At 38.4% G+C, this 24,912-nt stretch overlaps 2 protein-coding genes across 2 annotated transcripts in view; one reads left to right on the top strand and one right to left on the bottom strand.

Moving 5' to 3' along the window:
• The first annotated feature begins 299 nt into the window (after positions 1-299).
• mppe1 (metallophosphoesterase 1) lies at positions 300-17,840 on the top strand. The gene is made up of 9 exons (XM_065288001.1): positions 300-592; positions 671-779; positions 3,048-3,151; positions 4,441-4,521; positions 5,628-5,736; positions 11,723-11,791; positions 12,867-12,989; positions 15,412-15,552; positions 16,220-17,840. Exons 1-9 carry the CDS (start codon positions 390-392, stop codon positions 16,400-16,402), a joined length of 1,122 nt encoding a protein of 373 aa, XP_065144073.1. The 5' UTR covers positions 300-389; the 3' UTR covers positions 16,403-17,840.
• A 2,438-nt stretch (positions 17,841-20,278) lies between these two features.
• The window catches only part of gnal (guanine nucleotide binding protein (G protein), alpha activating activity polypeptide, olfactory type), a 226,839-nt gene continuing 222,205 nt past the window's right edge, over positions 20,279-24,912 (bottom strand). The window contains exons 11-12 of the mRNA XM_065287999.2: positions 24,622-24,689; positions 20,279-23,447 (exon numbers count right to left, since the gene is read on the bottom strand). Of these exons, the coding sequence (XP_065144071.1) occupies positions 23,301-23,447; positions 24,622-24,689 (215 nt within the window). The 3' untranslated portion in view covers positions 20,279-23,300. The remainder of the gene's footprint in view (positions 23,448-24,621; positions 24,690-24,912) is intronic.

Raw genomic sequence — 24,912 nt, 5'->3', positions numbered from 1 at the left:
AATGCTTAAACAAATACATAATTGTGTATAAACAAATACAAAATAACAAACGTTTTATTCATTCAGCGCAAACATAAATAATGTGGAACAATACAATAATAAATAAAAAGACAATAAAGTATCAATACTCATTTATTTTTTTACATTTCTTTGTAAAAAATATTTAATTATTACACTTATTTTTTCTTAACATTTCGTCACAGATTTATTTTTGTAGGTCCAATTCATTTTTTTATTTTGGCAGGTTATAAATAATATGAATGTGTTTGATGTTAAAATACCATCTTAAAACGAATAAAGCCGAAAATGAGAACGATTTTTTTTGGGAACGTGAGAAGCGATTGTGTGTGTTCTGTCACCATGAATTGTGCACCTATGAGAGGACCTCGATGGCGAGCGGAAGATTCGCTTTGTCGCTTATCCTGGCGCTCGTCGCTGCGTTTATATTTTCAGAATATATGATTTATTACGCTGTTATTTCGCAATGCTCGTGGCCTGATTCAGATTCACATTCAAATGTTCGGGCGTTATTCCTCTCTGACACACATTTATTAGGGGCCATCAGAGGACACTGGCTGGACAAACTCAGAAGGTATAGATTTAGTGTACTTTTAAACTCAATATGTTTAATATGACCATTATGAATCTCCGATCTTCTTTGTTTTCGAAGAGAGTGGCAGATGGAAAGAGCATTCCAGACTTCTCTGTGGCTTTTCAAACCAGAAGTTGTTTTTATTTTGGGAGATGTGTTTGATGAGGGCAAGTGGAGCTCGACTGAGGTATACAGCAAAACATCATATACTCACAAGATAAAAAACATTATGCAGCAGTTTGTAATTTCTTGGAGTACGATTATGAGAAATCGTATCCCAGATTTTTTTTCACGTAGGCTATTTTTATTTCATCTTTCATGCTCTAGGCTATAATGTTTGGCTCTCAGATCTGAATATAAGTGATTTCGGAGTTTAAGATAACGTAAATTTTGGGTCTCACTGTCAGATCTGAATACAGTATAAGTGATTTCGGAGTTTAAGATAAATTAGCCTACATTTTGGCTCTCACTATTAGATCGGAATATTTCGGAGTTTAAGGTAAGTTCATTTTGGCTCTCACTCTCAGATCTGAATATGAGTGGTTTCGGAGTTTAAGATAATAAATAAATAAATATATATATATATATATATATATATATATATATATATACAGATCTACATTGCAATGCATTTTCATGTGCTGTTTTCCAAAACGATATACGTGCATACATTTTGAATTGGCATATGTGTTTACACACATTTGTTTCTTAAAGCGAGAGCGCACCCAAAATTTTGTCATCATTTGCTCACCCTCATGTTGTTTGAAACCTGTATGAGTTTCTTTACTCGGTTTAACACTACAATATTTTGATAAATGTAAAGCCCACAGCTGACGGTACACATTGACTTTTATATAGGATTAACCAAATTCATAATTTTAACCAGTGCACGTCCCTACTTTGAAACAAGTCAATGAAGTCATGTCTCCGATCAGTATATAACATCATAGTATCGTAAACCAGTTTAAATCAGTATTAATATGCTTTTGCGATAACATTATGTCATACACTGATTGATCAGCACAGCATCGCATGCGTCTAACACACATCATGGCAACAGTGCGTCTTTTTAAAAAGTAGTCATAGCATCTAGCACATTAGTTGTTGTTTTTACACTCTGCCCAGAGGGTTTTCACCGACGTCACGACGCGGCCATTGTGGAGGCACTCGGTGTAAAGAACTGAACGGAGTAGCCTACAATGGATTATTGTGCGCTTTGGATACTTTAAGTGAATGTAGTAGACATGTCTATTTATTTAGTCAATTTTAAATACCCAGTGTCCTACCAAAGTGCTTTACAGTTAAATAAGCACACAGTAAAACAATAAAAGCAATAATTGTTTTTACCATTTACTATTAAAAATATTATTATCATTACAATAGAAAATTTGTTATGAGCAATTAAGCACACTGGCATTAAGGCATTGCAGTGCAAATTTTAGTTGTGTTTAAGTACATTTTGTGCATACACTTAAAGTATACTTTTAAAAAGTACATATTAAATACTCTTTAAAAAAAGCACAACAAGTAGAAACATGTATTTATACTTTATGTACTTCAATCATATTTCTAATACAATACTACTCTTTTTCCTGAGCTTTGCCAACCACAAGCGCCTCCTCTGATAATTTCTTGCAGTCCTTTCCCTGGTTTTTAATAACTTTTGGAAGTCGATAATATTCCAAATGTTTTTCTCAAACTGTCCTAATGGTACAACCTCAAACACGGCAATAATTAACCATTTTCCTTGACGACGTTCGGGATATACTTCAGTGCCTGTGCTCTGTTGTGATGCGGAGTGCCTCCAATATGGCGACTACCGCTCTGATGACGCGTCGTGAAAACCCTCTATAACGTAATAGTTACATGCTCTATTTCATGTCATTCATGAAAACGACTCTTGTTGTATTTCCAGGGACTAGCTCCCATCATTTCACCTCATTTGACCTTAATGAGTATTCCCTGCTAAAAAAAAATCAATAGACACCATCATAGAAATTCTATTGGTTTTATTGGGAATGTTATTGGTTCTAATGGAATATGGCCCAAAACACACTATTGTGTTGGTCTTTGTTGGCCTCTAATGGTATGTATTGGTTCTATGTATTGCTTCTAATGAAATATGGCCCAAAACACACTACAGTGTAGTGGTTTTAATAGTAAAAGCTAATGGTTCCTATTTGTATTTTAATGGAAACCATTATAATTTTCTGTAATGGTTTTATTGTTTTTTCAGCAGGGTTGATTTTACTCCATGGAGTTATTGCTGCAGTATGTTATTCACTTGGCTGGTTTATTTTTCACCGCAAAGTAGTGTAATTTTGACTACTGTCAAATATCACTACATATCTAACTATTTCAGAAGGATATTTAAACATTGTAGAATTTTTCCAGGCATTACATTTTCACTATGTTTAGTAATGCCCTAGCTTTGGTGCTGTGACTTTCTATATAGGACTGGGAAGATGACGTCAAACGTTTCAAACAGATCTTCCGCCATCCCAGTGACACAGAGCTTGTTGTCCTTACCGGAAATCATGACATTGGCTTTCATCATGAGTAAGTTTAAGGATTACAATTGACTTTCAAAGCTGACTTAAATAAAACAACATAAAGCAACATATTTGTTTAATATTTAAATGTGCACATTACTACACATTTGGTCAATTTGGGGGGCCTATTCAGTCAATAAGATATGTCTAATTGCACAGCATGAACACTGTGTAAATGATATGTTATTTAAAGCATGGGCCTTTAATGGGTCTTCCGCGGCTCATAAAATCCCTGCAACCTGTGTTCTTATAGTATGATTTAGGATTAACAGCTTTAAATAGCTGTCCAACTTCAGCAATTATATATATTAATTTAAAGCAAAACTATGTAGTTTTTTTACCTTTAAATAATGTCTCTAAAATTATTTCAGTGATAGAACAACTTTTAACTGGACAAATTGTACTGTTGCTGCAACCTGAGTAGCCTCCTAGCTGCTACAAGCACACTCTGAAAGTGGCGGTGGAGGGTAGGAAACACAGCCCCGCCCCTCATCCTGCCTGCAGAAGAGTGTCTGATACCAGGCACTGTTGCGCTTTTCAACCACATGGGGGAGCTGTCATTTTTACATGGAAACTACATAGTGTTGCTTTAATAAGCAATGTTTGATGATACAATATATAGCCTGAAGGATATTCATTTATATTACAAACTGTTAACATAGTCTATAAGGTTTTCACTAGTTCCTTTTGCAAATGCTATGCTAGTTAATTAAGTGTGTTACAAGTCATATGTGTAGTATTAAATTTAGTAAACATTGTGATTACAATGTCTGTAAAAGTCATGGACAGAAGAATGTAAATTTTAGGAATGTGGAACTGCAACTTTAGTTTAATCCAACATTCCATCAACATTCATTTCAGTTTAGGGCTGCATAACGATTAATCGTGATTAATCGTTTGCAGAATAAAAGTTTTTGTTTACCTCATATATGTGTGTGTACTGTGTATAATAATTTTGTATAAATAAATATACACACATGCATGTATAATTTTAAGAAAAAAATATTTATAGATTAAATATTTATATATAATATAAATTATATATAAATATAAAAATTTATATACATATGTAAATATGCCTTAAATACCTACATGCAAGTGTATTTATTTATGCATAATTATTATACACAGTACACAGGCATATATGATGTAAACAAAAACTTTTATTCTGCAAACGATTAATCACGATTAATCGTTATGCAGCCCTATTTCAGTTCTTTGTGTTAAGCTTTGTATGTGCAGGTGCATGATTTGACTAAGGTGTGGCTCCTGTATTGTCTGTCTTTTACTTTGTAGAATGACACCGCAGAAGTTGGAGCGGTTTGAGCAAGTGTTTAATGTGACGTCAGCCCGTATCCTTACCATTAGAGAAGTCAAGTAAGTGTCATGTATGTCTTGTTGTTTAAAAAAAATATTAAACAGATAGACAGCAATGTTTTTTAGTTTAATCATCTAGAATGTATTTTGTCAGTCCATTTTATACATTTGGTAGAAATTTTAATCCAAAGCACCATATCCATCAACACTTAAAAATAAAGGAATTACAGTAATTGTATTATTCTGAATTTATGACTCCAAGAAAACATTCAAACTCTTGCACAAAAGGTTCTTTATAGTGGATAAAGATACATACTTAAAAAGGAAAGAAAGCAATGTTTTTTTAAGAATGTACGACTTAAAAGAAACTGTTGAGTTTTAATCAGATTTTGTGTTCCATGGAAATTGAACCAAAAATGCTTGTGGTGCAACACAATGCTCTACTAGTTATGCTACAGCAGTGTTCTTCACATCCAAACCTGCCCTGCGTTCCAGTTCGTTTTTTTATGAACTTCACTCACTAACTTGTCTCGTTCACTCGGATGTACATCATTGCTTACATTGTTCGAGTGCCCACTACTGCTAGAACACTTGAAGTGGGTTCAAATGAATCGCCCTAAGCCCTTGATCACATGGAAAGTGGAGACCGCCCCCTCCATGTGCAAATCGCGAATTGCTGAAGTTACGTCACAATCGTGTTGCATTGTGGGATATGAAGCTGCATGAAGTGTACATATGAAGCATACTCGCTCCCCCTGTCCATACAAACTTCCCTCGTCCACTTGACGAAGTGGAACGCACTTCAAAATGGCGACAGGGATTCCCCCGAGGGGAAGTGCTTAGGGAAGTTCGCGAGTGTGTGTCTAAAACTGGAGTGGAACTGGAGAGCCGGTGCCCTGCAAATTTTCAGCTCCAACCTTAATCAAACACACCTGAGCAAGCTAATCAATCTCTTCATGATCACTAGAAAATCACAGGTAGGTGTGTTTGATAAAGGTTGGAGCTAAACTCTGCAGGGCATCGGCTCTCCAGGGTTGGATGTGAAGAACACATTCAGCTGGCATGGCATTTAAAAGGAAAAGAAAACAGGAATACATTTAGATTAACTAACAATAAACTAACAAAAACATCAACAGGTTTGTGTGATTTCTTGTGTATTTTCACAGTTTCTTGCTGGTGAACAGTGTTGCTTTGCATGGTGATCACTGCCTCATCTGTCAGCGTGTGGAGAATGAATTGTACAAACTCTCGCATGCTCTTAATTGCTCCATTCAGGTAATTAATATAGACATATTAGTTTCAATGGTTTTTGCATTTAAACTAGTGTAGGCTAGTTTCGTATGAGCTAACAATAGCAAAACTAGCTTTGTAAATATAAAAGGTAAATAGATCCCACTTTTCTCTCTCTAAAGTTCTTCCAAAACACATGAAAGTGCAAAGCCAGTGCAGAGTCGATATAGTGTTACAAGATGCAACTCTTTCAAATGACCTACTTTCTCATTCACTGGTGTAATTGAAACAATAGGTATAGTTTAAAGCAGGGGTCTTCAATGGGTCTTCCGTGGCCCACAAAATCACTGCGTCCCATGTTCTTATATAATTTCTGAACTTGGACGGCTGTTTAAAGCTTTTCAGATTTGTAAATGTTAATTCGACAGTCAAAACACTTTTTAAACTTTGACAACAAAACTATTGCTTGCATTGAAAATTGTGAAGCACGCCCCATAATACTGATGGTGCAAGATTTGTTGTCGGATGGAAATACGCACTAATAGCGCAAACATGTTGCTCTAAAGATGCTTCCATTGCATGTTGTTCTCCTGCAGAAAGTAAAACTTATAACAATAATTATCCACAACCATGTAAAAGGCAAAAGACCTCAGAATTATAAAGTAGCATGTGTGTGTACTGTAAGTCTGCACTGAAGTCTTTTGCACAACCTCTATCTCCACCAGAATAGTCATTATTTGTTATCATCTTTATAAACTGAAAGCTCAGGTTCAGGTAAATGTGTTATTGTCCATCTCACAGTAAAATGAAAATGTATTACACTATTAAAATAATAATTAAACCAAATCTACTTTTAACAATAAAAAATCATACACAGAAAATTATGCATGCATAACAACAGCTTCAATAAAAGTGCTAATGTCTTAACACATGGATGTGTGATAATATGTTTTGTTCCCTTTCAGTCGGTCACTACGACGTTACGTTGTGATCGACGAATTGGGAACTCGCTTAGAGGGACCAATCTGCTTCGAATACTACTAAAACGCCAATGAACTTGGCATTGAGATATTTGCATAATGCTGGCGCCGCCCCGCCAGGTGCGTATATAAGCAGCAGGTGCAAATATAGAAATTAGCTTTTTATCTCTTCGAAAGCCGGCAATATCTGCTACTGAGAAGCTACTTTACTCTGTTGGGATCGATTGCTGAAGTTGGTTGGACTGGCAGTACCACAGCAGACGCTCGCAGTATTCCACGGCTCTTTCGTCCATGCGATCTAGGGTGCGGAAAGTACATGGGTCCGAAGGACGGTCGCGAGCGTTGTCTCTTATGTTTGGGCATCGAGCATGCGGAGGCAGCTTTTGCTGAGGGTAAGTGTTCTCACTGCGAGAACATTTCCCTTGTGGCTTTGCGGAGATGGTTGTCTTTCCTCCGGGAAAAGCGCAACCCTCGTCCTGCGAGTGTCGAGCGTCGCCATGGTGCGGCTGTGAGGCTCTCAAAGGATGACCTCCGCATCACTGTGCTGAACCGGTTGGGGGATTTCGTCCTCCGGCTCTCAGCCTCCTCATCCACAGCCGGAAGAGGTTCCAAAGGAGACTGCAGAGTCATGTTCTACAATGTCTGTAGGATCTGTTGTGCCTCCCTCCGGGTCCACAGCCTCCGCAACATCCGAGGGTGGGCCCCCTCCCTCTGAAGTGGATCCCGGAACGCCACTTATGGTTAAGTCTGGCGGACATGTCGGATGCGCAGAAGAACAAGTTCTTGGATGCTCCAGTGTCCCAGACTGGCCTCTTCGGTGAGTCGGTGGAGTCTTTTGCCCAGCAGTTCTCCGCCGCCCAGATGCAGACAGAGGCGATCGCTCATGCCCCGGCGCAAGCGACCTGCATCTCGCCCCCCAGCGCCGGCTGCCTCGTCTGCTACTCGCTGAGGGCGCCATGCGGCGGCTGCCTCTGCCCCCCCCCCCCACTAGGACGTCATCCAGGCATCGGAGGGGGAACAGCCATCGATAGCCCGACCCGCCCGCCCCACCCGCTTCCCGTGGCAAACGGAAATCGAAGCGACCCTGAGACGGGCGACCTGGATTCAGATGGGATCACTCTTCGGGAGGCTGTGAACGCACCGCTCCCTCCCTCGGAGGAGGGCCGGGTGGAGAATCTTTGGTTTCGTTTTGTTTCTGTTCTGCCGGCTTCTCAGCCGGCACCCACAAAACCACAAAAAGAGTGCATTCCTATTCCTTCTCCAGGTCTCCTCTATCGCCAGTGGGTGTCCTGAGGAGTCCGAGCTCTCCGCTGAGGAGACCGGACCACCAGCACCCTCATTGGAGTCTGCTCTCTCCGCAGAGGAGACCAGACGACCATCACCCTCAGCAAGCTCAGGTCAGTGTCTCACACACACACATACTGTAGATGTTCGTGCTGTCACAGCACACGCACCGGCAGTCCCACCTGTCTCGCTTCGCTGCCCCCCCGTGGGTACAATGGTAGTGTCGTTAATTCCCCTTGTGCGGTCCCTGGGGGCTTGGCTTAATCTTCCCAGTCCGTCTCGTTGAGTTTTACGCACGGTCTGCCTCTGTTACGAAATACAATTCAACCGGCACACACCCAAATTCTCGGGCATTCGTTTCACCAGGATGATAACGCAGAAGCAGATATTTCAATTGATTCGCCCCCAAGATTGGTTTGCAGTCCATTCTCCCTCGTCACAGGCCGTTTCTCTGCTTTGCGTTCGAGGGTCGGGCATATCAGTACAAAGTTTTACCTTTCGGGCTGTCTCTCTCTCCCCGTGTGTTCACAAAGGTGATGGAAGCAGCGTTAAAGCCTCTGAGAGAGAGCGGCGTTCGCATTCTAGCTTACATCGACGATTGGCTTATAATAGCGAATTCTCGGCGGACGCTTTGCGAGCACAGAGATTTAACACTTCAGCATCTCGCCCGCTTAGGTCTTCGGCTCAACTGGGAGAAGAGCAAACTCTTCACTGCCCCACGCAGAGGATTTCTTTTCTCGGCATGGATTTGGACTCAATCGATTTATTGGTGCGTTTAACAGAAGTGCGCATCCAGTCAATTCTTACTTGCCTCGATTCATTCCGGGGAAGAATGCGGTCCCGCTGAAACAATTTCAAAAGCTCCTGGGGCTTATGGCAGCAGCCGCGGCTGTGACACCGCTCGGACTGCTCCATATGCGACCGCTTCAGCGTTGGCTTCACGATCAAGTCCCCAGGAGAGCGTGGCGCGCCGGCATCCACGGTGTAACAATTACACCTGCGTGTCGCCTAACATTCCCCCCGTGGTCGGACCCTGCGTTTCTCAGGGCCGGTGAGACAGGTCTCTCTGCATGCTGTTGTCCACACAGATGCGTCCGACACGGGCTGGGGAGCCAAGTACGACAGGCTCGCAGCTTCAGGGGTGTGGACAGCACCCCAGCCGCACTGGCATATCAATTGCCGTGAGTTGTGGGCTGTATATCTGGGACTTGTACGCTTCGCTATGGAGCTGTGAGGGAAGGATGTACTAGTACGCACCGACAACACTGCGACCGTTGCGTATATCAACTGTCAAGGCGGTTTGCGCTCTCATCACCTGTCGCATCTCGCCCGTCATCTCCTCCTTTGGAGTCAGAAGCATCTGAGGTCCCTTCGTGCCATTTACATCCCGGGCTTGCTCAATACAGCGGCAGACGCACTTTCCCGAGCTGCGCGCCCCGGCGAATGGCGACTCCACCCCCAGACGGTTCAGCTGATTTGGAAGAAGTTCGGTCGTGCGCCGGGCGATACCCACTGTCGCCAATTCTATTCACTAACCGAGGGCAGCCTCGGCGTGGATGCGTTGGCACACAGCTGGCTGCGGGAGATGCGCAAATACTAGGGCTGTCAAAATAAACGCGTTTATAACGCGTTAACGCAAATTCATTTTAACGGCACTAATTTTATAAACGCGCGATTAACGCAACACGCAATTTCTGTTTGACCCACAGCTGGATGAACTGAGACGCAGCAAGTGACCCGCGCTGTCTAGATGAGTCGGAGCTTTTCATAAAAATAAGAACATTAAGCTCTCGTCTAGCGAATCCAATGCTCTAAATGGTCATTAAACATCTAAAATGATCTTTATCTGTACGTTTTCTGTGAGGTGTACCGTCCCAAATCAAAAATTTAAAGCAAAGATGCGTCTTCTTTCACTTTTTAGTTTCGTTTTTAAAGCATTCAGAAATTATAGAAAATAGACTGCAGGATTTTCTTGATGGTAAAATAATTATTAAGAGAGATAAAGTTCGGGACCTGATTGATGTTAAGAGAGTTATTAAGAGTGACAAGGCTCAAAAGCGATGTCTGACGCAGACGTCTGAAGCGCATGTACACAAACACGCGAGTGTGCGACCCCGATATATATATACATCTAACACAAAATTACATTTTTAAAAATATCTGTTTTGACAAGAATTCACGCAGGTATGACCTATAATCTGTTATATCTGAAGTGAATGTTTGGTTAACTGTTAAGGGAAAGTATGTGTTGTGTAACATTATATTAAACCCTTGCATTAGTATACAGTATCTTAAAGCAGTCTGTCTCAATGTCAAAATTATACAATAAAAGAAAAACATATATGTAACATATATTGATATCGTTTTTGCTCTGCGTAAACAGGTATAGTTCTGTCATGCTTTGTCATATTCCATATTGTTCCAATTGTTTTGAAGTTTTTTAATAGAGAATGTTAAAATATAAATGAAACATTTTTGAAAATTTGCTCATCCCAACTCAACTTGCCAGCACAGGTCACAAATGATGCAGCAGCAAACAGAAATGGAAAAAGAACAAGGTCTTCTAAAGGGAAAATCATATATAAAACTATGGCTGATGGTTCTGTTGAAAATGTAAACAGGCTGTTGTAGACATACATTTGCATATAGCATATATATTATCCAAATTCATGCTGATTAGAGCATTAAAAACTTGAAAAGTGTTACATTTAGGTAAATTTAGAACAGATAAAAATGTGCGATTAATTTGCAATTAATCACGAGTTAACTCATGAAATCATGCAATTAATCACGAATAAATATTTTAATCTATTGACAGCCCTAGCAAATACGCATTCCCCCAGTGAGCTTAATCGCACAGACGCTGTGCAAGGTCCGGCAGGACGAGGAAACCTTTTTCTGGTTGCGCCTTACTGGACAACCACGAATTGGTTTCCAGAACTGATGCTCCTCTCGACAGCCCCTCCCTAGCGGATTCCCCTGAGGAAAGACCTTCTTTCTCAGCGAGGGGCCCCGACCTGTGGGATCTCCATGTGTTGTTGTTGAGCGCGTGCAAGGTTTAGGTGATTTATCGCAAACATTATCTAACACCATCGCCGCGGCACAAGCGCCGTCCACAAGACGGGCTTACGCGCTCAAATGGAACCGGTTCGTCACCTGGTGCTCTTCGCAACGCGAGGACCCCGAGAATGCCCCATTAACATTGTGCTTTTATATCTTCAACACGGGTTAGATGGTAGGCTGTCACCCTCCACCATTAAAGTTGATATCGCCGCTATTTCTGCTCATCACTCACTTATCAACGGCAGATCGGTTGGCCAGCATGATTTAGTTATTAGGTTTTTAAGAGGCGCTCGTAGGCTAAACCCTCTTGCGCCCTCCCTCTATTCCTCCCTGGGACCTGTCCATGGTGCTGAAAGCCCTGCAGGGACCCCCGTTCGAGCCTTTGCAGTCTGTGAGTCTGAAGTTTTTGTCAATGAAAACTCTGACCCTGCTTGCATTGGCCTCCGTGAAGAGAGTAAGGGATTTACATGCATTCTCTGTTGACGATTCATGCCTTCAGTTTGGTCCTGCTGTCTCGAGCATAACACTGAGACCCAGACCAGGCTACGTGCACAAAGTTCCCACCACTCCCTTCAGAGATCAGGTGGTGAGCTTGCAAGCGCTGCCCCCGGAGGAGGCAGACCCAACCATATCTTTGTTGTTTTGTTGTGAACTGTTCTGTTGAAGTCTTTCTTTGTGAAATAAACAAATTTTTACCCTATTAGGGTTCACACCATGATGACCACTGCAAGAACACAGAGACTTTTGCCCCAACAGCACCAATTCTGCTACAGGTGAGACTGCATGTATTAAACATTGATGAGCCATTCCATTTTGACCATCCCCATCCTAGAGCAATGTGCAGACCTGGCAACCCAACATGACCCAATATACAAGGCCATAAGCCTCCACATGGAACTTGAGGCTGTCAGAACCCTGCCATCATGATAAACCATAAATATAAAACAAGACTTCTATGGCAGGATCCTGATAGACTTAAGCTGCAGTCCACTCTTTGTGAATCTCCCCCACAATTTTGAATGCGTTTTGTTTTTACAATACTCTCCAGGGTGCGGTTATCCTTATTGCTTGTACACTTTTTGCTACCACGTCTTTTCCTTCCTCTCTGTTAATGTGCTTGGACACAGAGCTCTGTGAACAGCCAGCCTCTTTTGCAATTACCTTTTGTGTCTTGCCCTCCTTGTGCAAGGTGTCAATGGTTGTCTTTTGGACAACTTTCAAGTCAGCAGTCTTCCCAATGATTGTGTAGCCTACAGGTTTAGACTAAGAGACCATTTTAAAGGCCTTTGCAGGTGTTTTGAGTTAATTAGCTGATTAGAATGTGGCACTAGGTGTCTTCAATATTGAACCTTTTCACAACAATATTAAAAATTATTTTTTTCTGAGATACTGAATTTGGAATTTCCTTAGTTGTAAGCTATATTTATCAAAATTGAAAGAAAAAAACATTTTGAAATATATCAGTCTGTGTGTAATGAATAAATATAATATTAAAGCTTCAATTAGTGAAATAAAATAACGTTTTGATGATATCCTAATTATATGACCACCACCTGTATACAGTGAGGAAAATAAGTATTTGAACACCCTGCTATTTGCAGCTGTATCATACAAATAAATAGTTAAAAAATAATATATTATGATTTCTGGATTTGCTTTTAGATTATGTCTCTCACAGTGGACATGCACCTACAATGACAATTTCAGACCCCTCCATGATTTCTAAGTGGGAGAACTTGCAATATATATATATATAAATTGTTATGTGACGCTAAGTAAATTGTATTTTTATTATTACCAGTTCAGTAAACATATGTATTACTGTAACAATGTATTCATGTTTCTCAGCATTACCCTCTATATAGAGTGAGTGATGCCATGTGTACAGGTGTAGATGCAGCCCCTCTGAATGAACGATACCAGCTGTTTCAGGAACAGTATGATGTCATTTCACAGGTTGCCTCCAAAAAGGTAAGTCAAAATTGTTGAATTAAACTAAAAAGTTTAATTTATAGAATAGTCATCCCAGAAATGGAAAATTCAGTCACTACTTACCCAGTCTTGTTTTGTTGGTTGGGACCAATTTTTTTTGTTTTTATTCTTACAATAGAATGAAATAAAATAGTTCATGTTTCCCATTAATGACCACATATCTTTGACATTTTTCTGGACCTTGGTAATGGAATGCAAATTGTCATGGGTTCTGTTCCACCTCATTCACATGTCGATTATCAACTTATGCTCAAGAAGTTCAAGCACCTTTTGCTTCTTATGCAAGACATGGCAGCCAATTGTACTTTTTCTAAAACATTTTGTTGTACACCAATATATATATAAAAAAAAAACAGGAACTTTGTCTGTAACTTTATAACCTGGCCAGGTTTAAAAGGGGCAGTTCAGGGCAGTTGTAGCCTAGTGGTTAGAGAGTCAGGCTTTTAACATGAGAGTTGCTGGTTTGAGTCTCACGGCTGGCGGTTGCAACTCTGGTACCCTTGGCCTTGAGCAAGGAACCTTATCCTAATTGCTCCCTGGGCACTGGGATAGCTGCCCCCTGCTTTGGGTGTATGTGTTCAGTACTCACTGGGATGGGTTCAATGTAGAGGTCACATTTCGTTTATGCGTTACTTGACAAGCGCGTCACTTTCATTGATTTATTCATTTCATTTCAAAAGGTTCCCATAGCAACAGTACAATATCTTCCATTATCAGTAATCAGAACAATATCTTTTCTTGTATTTACAATTTATGCATCACATCATTTAGCAAATCAACCATGACATTCCCTAGCTGCCACTCACTTCAATGTTGTATTGACACTGGGGGTCCACTCCACGTTATAACTATACAGCATGCTCAATAAGGAGCATCATACAGGAATACCAAGACTTGGAAGGAACACAGCATATCTTGCCATTGGTATTCCAAGGCCAAAATCTTATTTTTTGAGTATAGGTTACCCATATCTGACAATCACGTCACTTTCGCTTGCAGTCTGGCCCAAGACATAGCCAACTTTTTTAGAATTTTAGTCATTTTGCAGCAGAGAAATGCAAGAGTGTTTTATTATTAATTCTTGAAAAAGATCAAATTTAAATAAAGAGGAATAAAAGTAATTTGAAGACCATTGTACATTTTGTTGTCTTTTCCTTTATAGCCATTACCTAGCAACTGCACAAATGCAACTGGATGATACATGGATGCCATGGTTCAGGTTTAAATAACCTAATGTGAACAAAGACATGCAGGAAAAGGGAGAGCAGTTGAACTCTGGTTTGTACCAGGCAATTGAAAGCGTGTAAGCCCCATTAAATACTTTGGATAGATGACTTGGTTGGTTTCTCCAGATGAGGCCATTTTTCTGGCAATGATGTACAGCAATAGTATCTCTACCTGGGGAAGCTTGACATACCGTCCTTCGGATGAGATGTTAAACCGAGGTCCTGACTCTCTGTGGTCATTAAAAATCCCAGGATGTCCTTCGAAAAAGAGTAGGGGTATGCCAAACTTGCCCATTGGCCTACTAATCATCCCTCATACTAATTGGCTATATCCCTCTATCTCCTCTCCACTAAAAAGGCTTGTGTGTGCGGGCGTTCCGGTGCAATATGGCTGCCGTTGCATCATCCAGGTGGATGCTGCACATTGGTGGTGGTTAAGGAGATTCCCCCATTCATATGTAAAGCGCTTTGAGTACTGAGAAAAGCGCTATATAAATGTAAGGAATTACTATTATTATTATTATTATATCATTTAGCCACCTGATGTCAAATTAAAATGGTAGTCAAAATTGATGAGTCTGCAAAGTGACTTTGTGTGTTATTTTACTCACCCTCAGATTATCCAAGATGGCATCTTATAGGTGACATTCTTTATTCAGTAGAACAGTAAAAAAATAAGCCCTTCATCCTTAGTAGGTTTTGCCTGCAACTTTAAAATTCTTATAATGAGAGCATGTCCCTTCCACAAAAGTTGCTTTTACATGTTGGTGACCCAAACACTCAAGGAAGATCTTATGGCCATACAAATGGGTATTTATAATGGCCACATCAGAGGCGAAAGGACATCTTTAAAAATATGCTAACAGTCTTTGACAGGATATATGGTCTTTTAAGACCTATGTAGTTGGCTGCAGAAGCACCCAGGGAAAGCTTTCTTTTACGTTTTTTTTACGTCCAGGGCGGAGAGTAGCATGCTAAGTACGAACCACCTTGTGTGTCACTACATCTAAGCGTACACAAGTTAATTTATTTTTATGTGTTTTTATACAATTGTGGTGTAGACATGATGGACTCTTCCTGTATAAAATAGTTTTTTGCCAAAATAGGTTGCTTATTTCACTGGAGTCTGTAAGGCTAAAAATGCTATGAGATTAAATTATCTCTCTTCATTACAGCTTCTATGGTGGTTTAGACCCCGCCTCATTCTGAGTGGCCACACCCACAGTGGCTGTGAGGTTTTGCATGAGAACCACTACCCTGAGATCAGCGTACCATCCTTTAACTGGAGGAACCGCAACAACCCCAGCTTCATCCTGGTAACCTTAATGACAATACCTTTCATCATAGTAAACCTTAGGAAAGTTTTCTTAGATTATGTTTGTAACATGAAAATTCATTTGTAGGTAAGAAAATCGTACAATTTTGTTTTAACAAAATTGTAATTCTATTGTTTATCATTCTTTGGCTTTAATATTTTGGGCTTGTGTTAAACCAAGATCTTATTTTTCACGTTTTATTCTACTGTATAAAATTTAACACAACAATGATTCTCCAAACATGATTTTTAAAGCTGTAACGTGTCTTTAAAAGAATGGTGGCTAACAATTTGCTACACTATAGACGTTGTCAGGGTTTTTAAACGTCATCACTCATGAAAATATCAAAAGCAATACAACATGGGCATAATTCCCAACAAGATTTTTTTGTTTTTAAATGCGTTTATTAAAGTTTAGAAGAGCTGTCCGAAGCTTGGTGGTGATAAGGTTAAGAGACTGTGGTCTGTAGTTCGCTTGTAGCCTACATTTTTAGTAAACACATTTTCAAAATTCATAAAAGTTGTGTTCATCTGTTGTATACAGTATATTAGGACATTGACATTAGTGGATTAATCTAAACCCTGTCAGAGCACTTATATAATCTTTCTATTATTAGGAATTTCTACTTTATTCATGCCTGCATTGTTTTTTTTGTCATCTGCTGTAGGGCTCATTCTCCAGGTCTGACTTTCACTTGTCGAAGTGTTTTCTTCCAGAGGAAAGAAGCATTCTAACAATTTACTGTGGCAGTGCTCTGACCATTGCTCTGATAACACTCAGCCATCTTAAGATTTTTAGAAGAGCGCTACAATTCACAAACAGCATTTTGAGAAAGCACAAAACTTTGTGATATGCATTAAAGGCAGGATAGGCAGGAATTATCTAAAAAACTTTTTTACAAATTTGTTTAAACTGTCTTTATATACCAATACATAATTAAAATGTAAGTACTCTGAAAAAGAGAGTATAAAACTCGAGTGTCTTTAGACCTCCCGCGACTGTTTTAAACACAGCTAATTATTTTCATTCGGGACGAAACAAATAATTGGCTTGCGCGACTATCACTCTCTCTTGCGACCATGGCACCACCCCTGTTGCTATGGGATCTGCCCACACATGTGCACACCCGATTGATTTGAACGTGCACGAGGCACTCTAGGAAGAGCAAAAGTACGGCAGAGAAAGAGCATTCAGAACTCACAGTACCTGCATATGCAGTCAGCGAAGGCAAACATGGCAAAAAAAGGAATGAATGAAAGAAACCAAACGAGAGTAAATATCGTGTGCATTTCCGCGAGTCGACGATGCGGTAGCGGTATTGTCTCCGAAGTTTATTCCTCATCAGAGTCAACAATGTTTTCATCACGGAAACTCTTCCATGCGAAACACCTTATATGTTATGAATTTTCCATGAAATTCACCTTCATCACAGTGTAACTGATGGTAATAAAAAAAACTTGTATCAATGCAATCTGTTTTTAGCTTTGTCTTATAAATATAACTAGCTCGTTTGTTACTGAATCAAACAAAATATATTTTAAACTTTACCAGTATCGATATGCTAGCTTAATAGTGAGGACTAAAAGCCATCCTATTTGTTTATATTCATAGTGATAAAATTAGGTGTATTATTACATGTGATTGTGACATGATGTTACTACATTCACCGTGGTCCTCTCTGCTCGTCTCAGGGAAATGCTTCTCCCAGCAGAGCGGATCGGCTTCGCGCGTTCATGTGTTTTGGGGCGCGGCTTTAGAAGAAACCCAGAAGGGAGGGGGTAGAGTGAATGGAAAAATGAGCTGTGTCGTGAGAGATCTACAGACACTCGATTTTTATACTCTCTTCTTCAGAGTACTTACATTTTACTTATGTATTGGTATATAAAGCCAGTTTAAACAAATTGGTAAAAAAGTTTTTTTTAGATAATTCCTGCCTACACTGCCTTTAAAAGACAAAAAGTCATGAGCTCAGGGCCGGTTCTAAACATTTGGAGGCCCTAGGCAAAATTTATGTTGAAGGCCCCTCGCACCCCTCAACTTTTCAGAATGTGTTCAGTGTTTTTCTTACACTATAAGAAATCATTTAAACACTAAAATTTACTATGTAAAAACAAAATTTTTTGTCAAATTTACTTTAAAACATACCTTACCAAAAGCATAACTGCTGTGCACCAAAAAGTGGCACTGTTATATTTTGAGATATTTCAGTGCAAGCTGTTTTCAGTTCAGAAGGTCAAACACGCATGCCCTTTATTACTCAAGTAAATAAACATAAATGTATTTTTTTTTCTAGCTGGGTAGCCTACTTTTATTTTGAACTCCAGTTTGTGTGCCCTTTGACTTGGAATACAAACTTTTTGAACTTGTCTATTCTGATAGTCAGCTCCCGATACAATGCCATTGTGTATGCTCTTTTTAAAGTGTCTGACAATGTCAATTTGTCAACAACAATGCTGATCCACAGAACAAAGCCCAATTATTTTTACAATGCATTACAGTCACTTCAAAATACGTGCATCACATGCTGCACGTCTCTTTGCTTGCCTGTTTAGCATTTCGCTTAGCAGGAAACTTGTAGAGTGGGACTTGTTTTGTGACATTGTTTGTGTTCACTACAGGCGAGTGACATTTTATCAGTTAGTGGACTTTGCCTAGCCTATTGCTGTCTTAAGGGTTATAGAGCCAGCCTAAGACCCTAGGCAATTGCCTTCTCTGCCTATAGGTAGCGCCGGCCCTGCATGAGCTCATGTATACACAAACACATTTTAAGCTTTAAGGTCTCTCCCCATTGCCAGCGAGGCAAAAAAAAAAAAAATGGAATGAATAGCAAAAAACTGTCTCTTCATACCAAAGATTAAAAAAATTGTTCGTCTTCAGGGGCCTCATTTATAAAGCGTGCACAGATTTGATCGTAAAGTGTGCGTACGCAAAAATCCACGGCAAAGTCCTTTTTATATAAACTGTATTTGACGTGGAAAAGTGCTTAGCACCACGTCAGGGTCTGAGCAGACGTACACACTTTTGCTTGTCTGATTGCTGCAAGTTTTTGGAAATATAAACCATTATTGCTGCTTGAAATTGGGTTTAAACATTGGCAAGCGCTCTTTAATATGTTTATGACATTAATTAGGCATCGTTTAAAGTCAGAGATGAGAAACTGCTCCGCTGCGCACAAGTTCAAGTTCATTTGCGATTTATAGCTTTGATAGGGGTACGCGCGTTTTCTGCACGTACGTTCGGTTTATGAATCACAAGTACGCATTTTTGATAAATGTTCGTAAGATCAAATGTAGGATGTTTTTTACGCAGGATTTTATAAATGAGGCCCCATGGGTTTTACATCTGTGTGACTGGTGGCGCTAATGGACAATGAGTGTCACACATGCACTCAAAGCACTAAAAACTCTTTAACCCATCTCAATCCTTGTTTATTTGTATAATGATAATACAACGTTTTTATATAAATTGTAAATCCCTGTGTTTCAAGCGCTAGAACATTCAGTATCACCATAGTCTTTTTAACAAAACAATAACAAACTCAAACTTGTTTCATCTTTGGTATGAAGGGACAGTTTTAAGCCATTTGTTTTGCCTTTTCACATCGCTGACAATGGGGAGAGACGTTTAACTGTTAGATTAAAATGCACATCCATATTTGCCCTATTTAAAATGCTGAATTTTGTTTTGATGCCCTAATAAATGTGAAATTTTAACTACACATAAACATGTTTTTGCTGTTTTGACATGATTACCATACATTAAAAATACAAACCCACATATGTATTTTAAAGGTAATTTATTTGTAAAATTACATTTTTTCCCACATTGTCATTCTAAGCAAACACAAGTCTTTGAATGTGCCTCTTTATTAAAATAAACAGTAAGAAATTAACAACAAAAATCCTTAAAGCCAAACTTTTATCTTCATTGTCACTAACTAAATTGTATTTTTAGTTTAAACATGTAAAAGCTGCAGAGTAAAGAAAATGAAGCCAGTGTTACAGTCACTCACAGATTCAAGTCACACACTGTCTCTTCACGTCCAATATAGCGACTCTGTGGTCATATAAGAACAGTTAACCTCTTTCAAAGGATCCAAATAAGCATAGCAGTATGCTGAGCCTATAGCTAACATTTGGGTATCCTGCACAGAAGTTTAATAGATTGATGATGATAAAACGTTATTTGGTAATTTTCACATAGTTCTAAATATGTATGTTGATATTTTACCAGTGGAACACAAAAGGATGCAATTTAGAAGAAGCCTCATGTAGCCCTTGTATGCAACAACAGTTAAACAAGTATCTGTCAAGCCCCAAAAAGTACAAAAAAAAAGATATCAAGATTAGCAATTAAGGCTGTTTATGAGAGTAAATTAAACAGCCCAAACCACCTTGTGATGGACTGGCCATTTCTTCAGGGTGTTTCCTGCTTAAAGGGATAGTTCACCCAAAAATGAAAATTCTGTCATCATTTACTCACCCTCATGTTGTTACAAACCCACATAGATTTCTTTGTTCTGATGAACACAAAGCAAGATATTTTGAGAAATGTTTGTTAGCAAACAGTTCATGGACCCCATTCACTTCCATAGTATTCTTTTCTCCTACTATGGAAGTGGATGGGGTCCATAAATGGTTTTGTTACAAACATTTCTCAAAATATCTTGCTTTGAAATGTATGTGGGTTTGTAAGAACATGAGGGTGAGTAAATGATGACAGAATTTTCATTTTTGGGTGAACTATCCCTTTAAGGCCTGAGATGTTAGAATAGATAAATAGATTGATAATCACTGCCATGAAGTTGAATTGGAAGTTAGTCAAATTCCAATACATTAAAGCATTCTGGATAATGAGATCATTTCACCCTAGCACAACATTTTATATGAATTAATAAAATATATATACATTTGTATAAAAAATAAATAAATACAAAGCTCAATTAAAATTTAGGACTTTATTTTCAATTCTGCATGGTGCACAGACCTGATGGAACACAGCACCTATCGACTACTTTTTAAAAATATATATGATATACTGTAATTGTCCTTTTTGTAGCTTGTAACAGAAATTCACTCACTAAACTGTCATTGCATGATTTTTCCATACAAGAACAGTTTCTCACAATGAAGATTCTTCAAAAATTAATTTTGTTTTTATAGAAAACACAGGCTTGGAAGAAGCAAGTTAATGAAGACAAATTTAATTATTGAATGATTTTTTTTGCTGCTAACAGCCCCCTGGGTGAAACAGACAGTGTGTGCATACTACAGCTCAAGAGTATGACCCATCAGGTCTCACATTCAGAATCCCTGTGGCCAGTAAAGAATCACTAGTCGGAGTTCCTTATTCCTTCTAAATTACGCCATATATATATATATATATATATATATATATATATATATATATATATATGCATAGCTATGCATACAATTATAAACATAAAGATGTATACATGTAGGCACACATATTGGTATGAATAATTGTACATATATATTTATAGAATATATTTGTAATCTTTTATAAATGTATATGTACATTTAAAAACGTGGTCATATCTATGCTCTTGTACTAGCACAATCCCACATACAGCCTGCATATACATTTGCGTCTAAAAATGCATCCTATTCAAAACAACAGCATGTCGCAATTTTGGATATTAATTAAAATATTTCTAACATTTTCTAAAGCTGATTCCATTTGACTGGAAATTCAAAGAATTAAATGAAACATGTACGGTATTTGCAGTTTTTAAAGTAAGTGGTTAATTTTGCATATCGTATACAATATTTTTTGCCTAATTTTTTTCTTTTTTGTAGTAAAAGATTGTTTTTGTAGCTTTATAAACTAGGAAAAACCTGTCTACGGAGAGATTTTTTTCAGCACATTGTGCTGCTTGTAAGATTTGACATCAAGCTGTACAGCACTCTCCACATCAGACATGTTATCCTCATTTACAGGTACAGCCATAATAAAAGGCACAATGAGCTTCTACAAGTCAGTTTTGTCTTTCCTGTTGAAGTTATACAAAATAACATTTCACATTCCTGTACAAGATTAAGTGACCTTGCACATTCTTCAGATTAACAAAACAAAACTAAAAATAAATTGTGTTTTTTAATCTATATTTAGAGCTTTTAGGCAAACCATTGTCGCCCATGTTAAAGGAGGCATAAATTGGCCAGTCAAAGGTTCTCCCAAGATGGATGGCACTGATGTCACTCTAAAAAAAAGCAGAGTATGACAAAAGCCCCTGCACCTAAACAATCCTCTATATGCCCCTGAAGTCTTTTCTGTGCGCTTTGCAGAAAACAAAACAAGCAAAAAAGGCAATTGATTAAACTAAAAAGTGGCAATTAATAAATACAGAGGTGCTACATTGTGAATTTTGCCTCCTGATCTTCTTTAAAAAAAAAAAAAGTATGCAAAGTGCTTCATTTAACCGGCAGCTCTTCATGTACCCCTTTTCTGTCAAGTACTTTCAAAAAACCTTAAGACAGACTACCCTTACACAGGTTTCTTTAGCTGGTCCGAAACTAACCTCGACTAAAATCCAATCAATGCTGCAAAACCACAAAATAAAAGGGAGGAATGACCAGGAAGTGATACAAATGTGAAAAAGTTATTGTACACAAACACTTATATCATATATTCTATCCCACCATATATATATATACACATATATTCATATTCATATATATATATATATATATATACACATACATACACACACACACACACACACACACACCCACAGTGCTCTCCACAAGTTTTGTGACAGTAAAGACCAAATTGCCCTGTTTGCTGTAGGGACAGAAATATTTAGGATGAACATGAGGCAAATGTACAGAACATTTACATTTTATTTTAAATTTGATTGTTTCAACGCACATGCTTTTCCAACCAAGAACAACAACCTTTCAATCTGACTTATGTGTGTTATAGTCAAATGCAGACTCAATTGATCAAATTGATCAAACTGATACTACACATTCTCTGCTTTTTATGAGTAAACAACTAATGAGATTGAACACAGACCATCACTTAACACTTGTCAGACAATTTTTCAACCTAGAATTATAAGGTTTTATACCACAGCCCTATTAAATGCTTTGTTCTGATTGTTTGAGAAAATGATCTGTGGGTATTAATTTTTTGTATTAATTTAAAAGTTTTTTTAATTATTTAAAAATAATGCACACCCGCAGTGTAACGGCATGATGGGACCACCTTGGGTGTGGATTATTTTCGGATAAATCAACGGCCCGTTGTTAATTATTCCTTCCCTATCTGACATTTTTGTCAAAATTGAGTTATAAACTTATTTACATAATGTGATGTTTTTCAAGTTGTGACAATTTTAGGACTTTGAAAGATGCTACTTACAAAGTAGAATGCAAGGCAAAAACTTTAAAGCTCAATATCTCAAAACAAACGTGTTGCTCCATTGAGTAAGTAAACTACATATGTTAAAACGGCAAAAAAATGTAAAAGGTACATTCTGTACGCCTCATTCACTTTTTAACGTTTAGACATTTCTTGACTCCACAGCAAACAGAGCAATTTTGGCTTTATGGTCTGAATACTTTAGGAGGGCACTGTCTGTATATATAAATATAAATAAGAGCATAAAGGTGAAAAGCAGAAAACAGAAAAAACATGACAACATTGTCACTCATCAGTAGTTCTCAGAGAGCCCATGTGTTGTGGGACTGAAAAGCGTAGGAGCGACTGCTCCAGACAGCCAATCACAAGAGTTCATACTGGCGAAGGTGCATCCTCTGAATAATGTCACGACAGTCATTGAAAACACGACGAATGTTTTCTGTGTCGACAGCACATGTGAAGTGGGGATAGCAGTAGTGTTTGTCAGTGCCACTCGCTGTGCTGATTTTCTGTTGGTTCATTAAAACACATACAAAAACACTGTAAAAATAAATGTTTAGCTGAGATGTCCTGCTATTCAATAATTCACAACTATGAAACAACAAAGCATATCAAGCAACAACAACAAAAAAAAAACAGTACAAAGAATATTTGTAAAATGTTTTTGGAAAACTTTTAAACTGTTAAACGTCGCCGTCCCGAATACAGGACACCTAAGTTTGCATCAATATTGTTGATGTAAATTTTAATCTATCACTACAAACTATATATCGTTGGAAAGGTCTAAGCCTCCAGAATACACATTTCAACAGTGTTTTATAAAATAAATTATGTAGGGAGAGTAATTGATTCATTTATGAAGAGAGTGTGCCTGAAAACATTTATATCCTGCTGAATGCCACTGTCCCACCATTTAAATTCTTATCTGATCATGACAAACTGTATATTGTCTAAAAGCTCCAAGAGTGTAGATTTAATTCAATATGGTGGGGTGACGCCTAAGAGGTTAAGGTTCACAGACAGAAAGGGTGCGCAGGGCACAAACTAACGCAGGGTTAGTTGTAACATGGACCGTTTACATTGTTGCACAGGTCATGTCAAAGATTAAAACCACAATAAAATTAATGCCTTAAAAAGCGTTAGGTTGTGCCCTGCTCCCCCCATACTCTAAAAATGTTGGATTATTTTTAAATGAACCCAGAAAGTGTATATATTTGACCCAACAATAGGTTAAAACAACCCAGCATTTTGGGTTAATACAACCCAGCATTTTGTGTCAAAACAACCCAGCATCGGTTAAATTATAACCCAGCAGGCTGGGCTCGTCCCTTTTTGACCCAGTGCTGGGTTTGGCCAATAATTAAAATTAACTAGCTCTTCAAAGCTTTAGAACACTTAAAAGTGGGTCTACATTCTTGAAGCTTAAAGAATGTGCATCCATCCTTCACAAAAGTAATTCAAACCACTCCAGGTGGATAAATATAGGTTTGCGGTTTTGTAAAAAAAATCCATATATAAAACTTTACAAACAAAAATAACTAGCTTGTCTGAAAAATGATCTTGGATGGCCTAAGAATAAGTAAATTATGTGGTAATTTTCTTTTTTGGACGGACTATGGTTTTAATCCCATAGACGTGAGGATAAAAAAGAAATACTAAAAGTTAAACAGACTTAATTCATACCAAGAATTCATCTCTGATGAAAAACTTTGCCCTGGACACTTTCGGGTCTTCTCCTGGGTCAGGCGTTGCTGTGCATAAAGATGACAAGTATTATTATTTTGGATGTATAATTATGTACGTAGGTTCATACGTATTTTTAGAAAAGTGGAGAATAAAAACAGAACATATTAAACAAAACAAAAAATGTCTTGCTTAGAGGTTCCGCTTTCCAAGCCAACAGGATTTGAATAAGTTCTTTGCAAGCATCAACTGTATCTAGAGGTTTCTTCTAAAATTGCTTATGAGAACTAG

This window comes from Paramisgurnus dabryanus, chromosome 22 (assembly GCF_030506205.2).
Source record: "Paramisgurnus dabryanus chromosome 22, PD_genome_1.1, whole genome shotgun sequence".
NCBI classification, from domain to species: domain Eukaryota; kingdom Metazoa; phylum Chordata; class Actinopteri; order Cypriniformes; family Cobitidae; genus Paramisgurnus; species Paramisgurnus dabryanus.
Note: the sequence above shows the minus strand (reverse complement) of the source record. Positions and strands in the feature narration are given on the sequence as shown.

Coding starts and splice junctions, on each gene's coding strand:
- mppe1 (XM_065288001.1), top strand. CDS start 390: ATGGCGAGCGGAAGATTCGCTTTGTCGCTTATCCTGGCGCTCGTCGCT. Junction 4,522..5,627: donor CTTACCATTAGAGAAGTCAA/GTAAGTGTCATG, acceptor GTATTTTCACAG/TTTCTTGCTGGTGAACAGTG. Junction 5,737..11,722: donor CTCTTAATTGCTCCATTCAG/GTAATTAATATA, acceptor TTACCCTATTAG/GGTTCACACCATGATGACCA.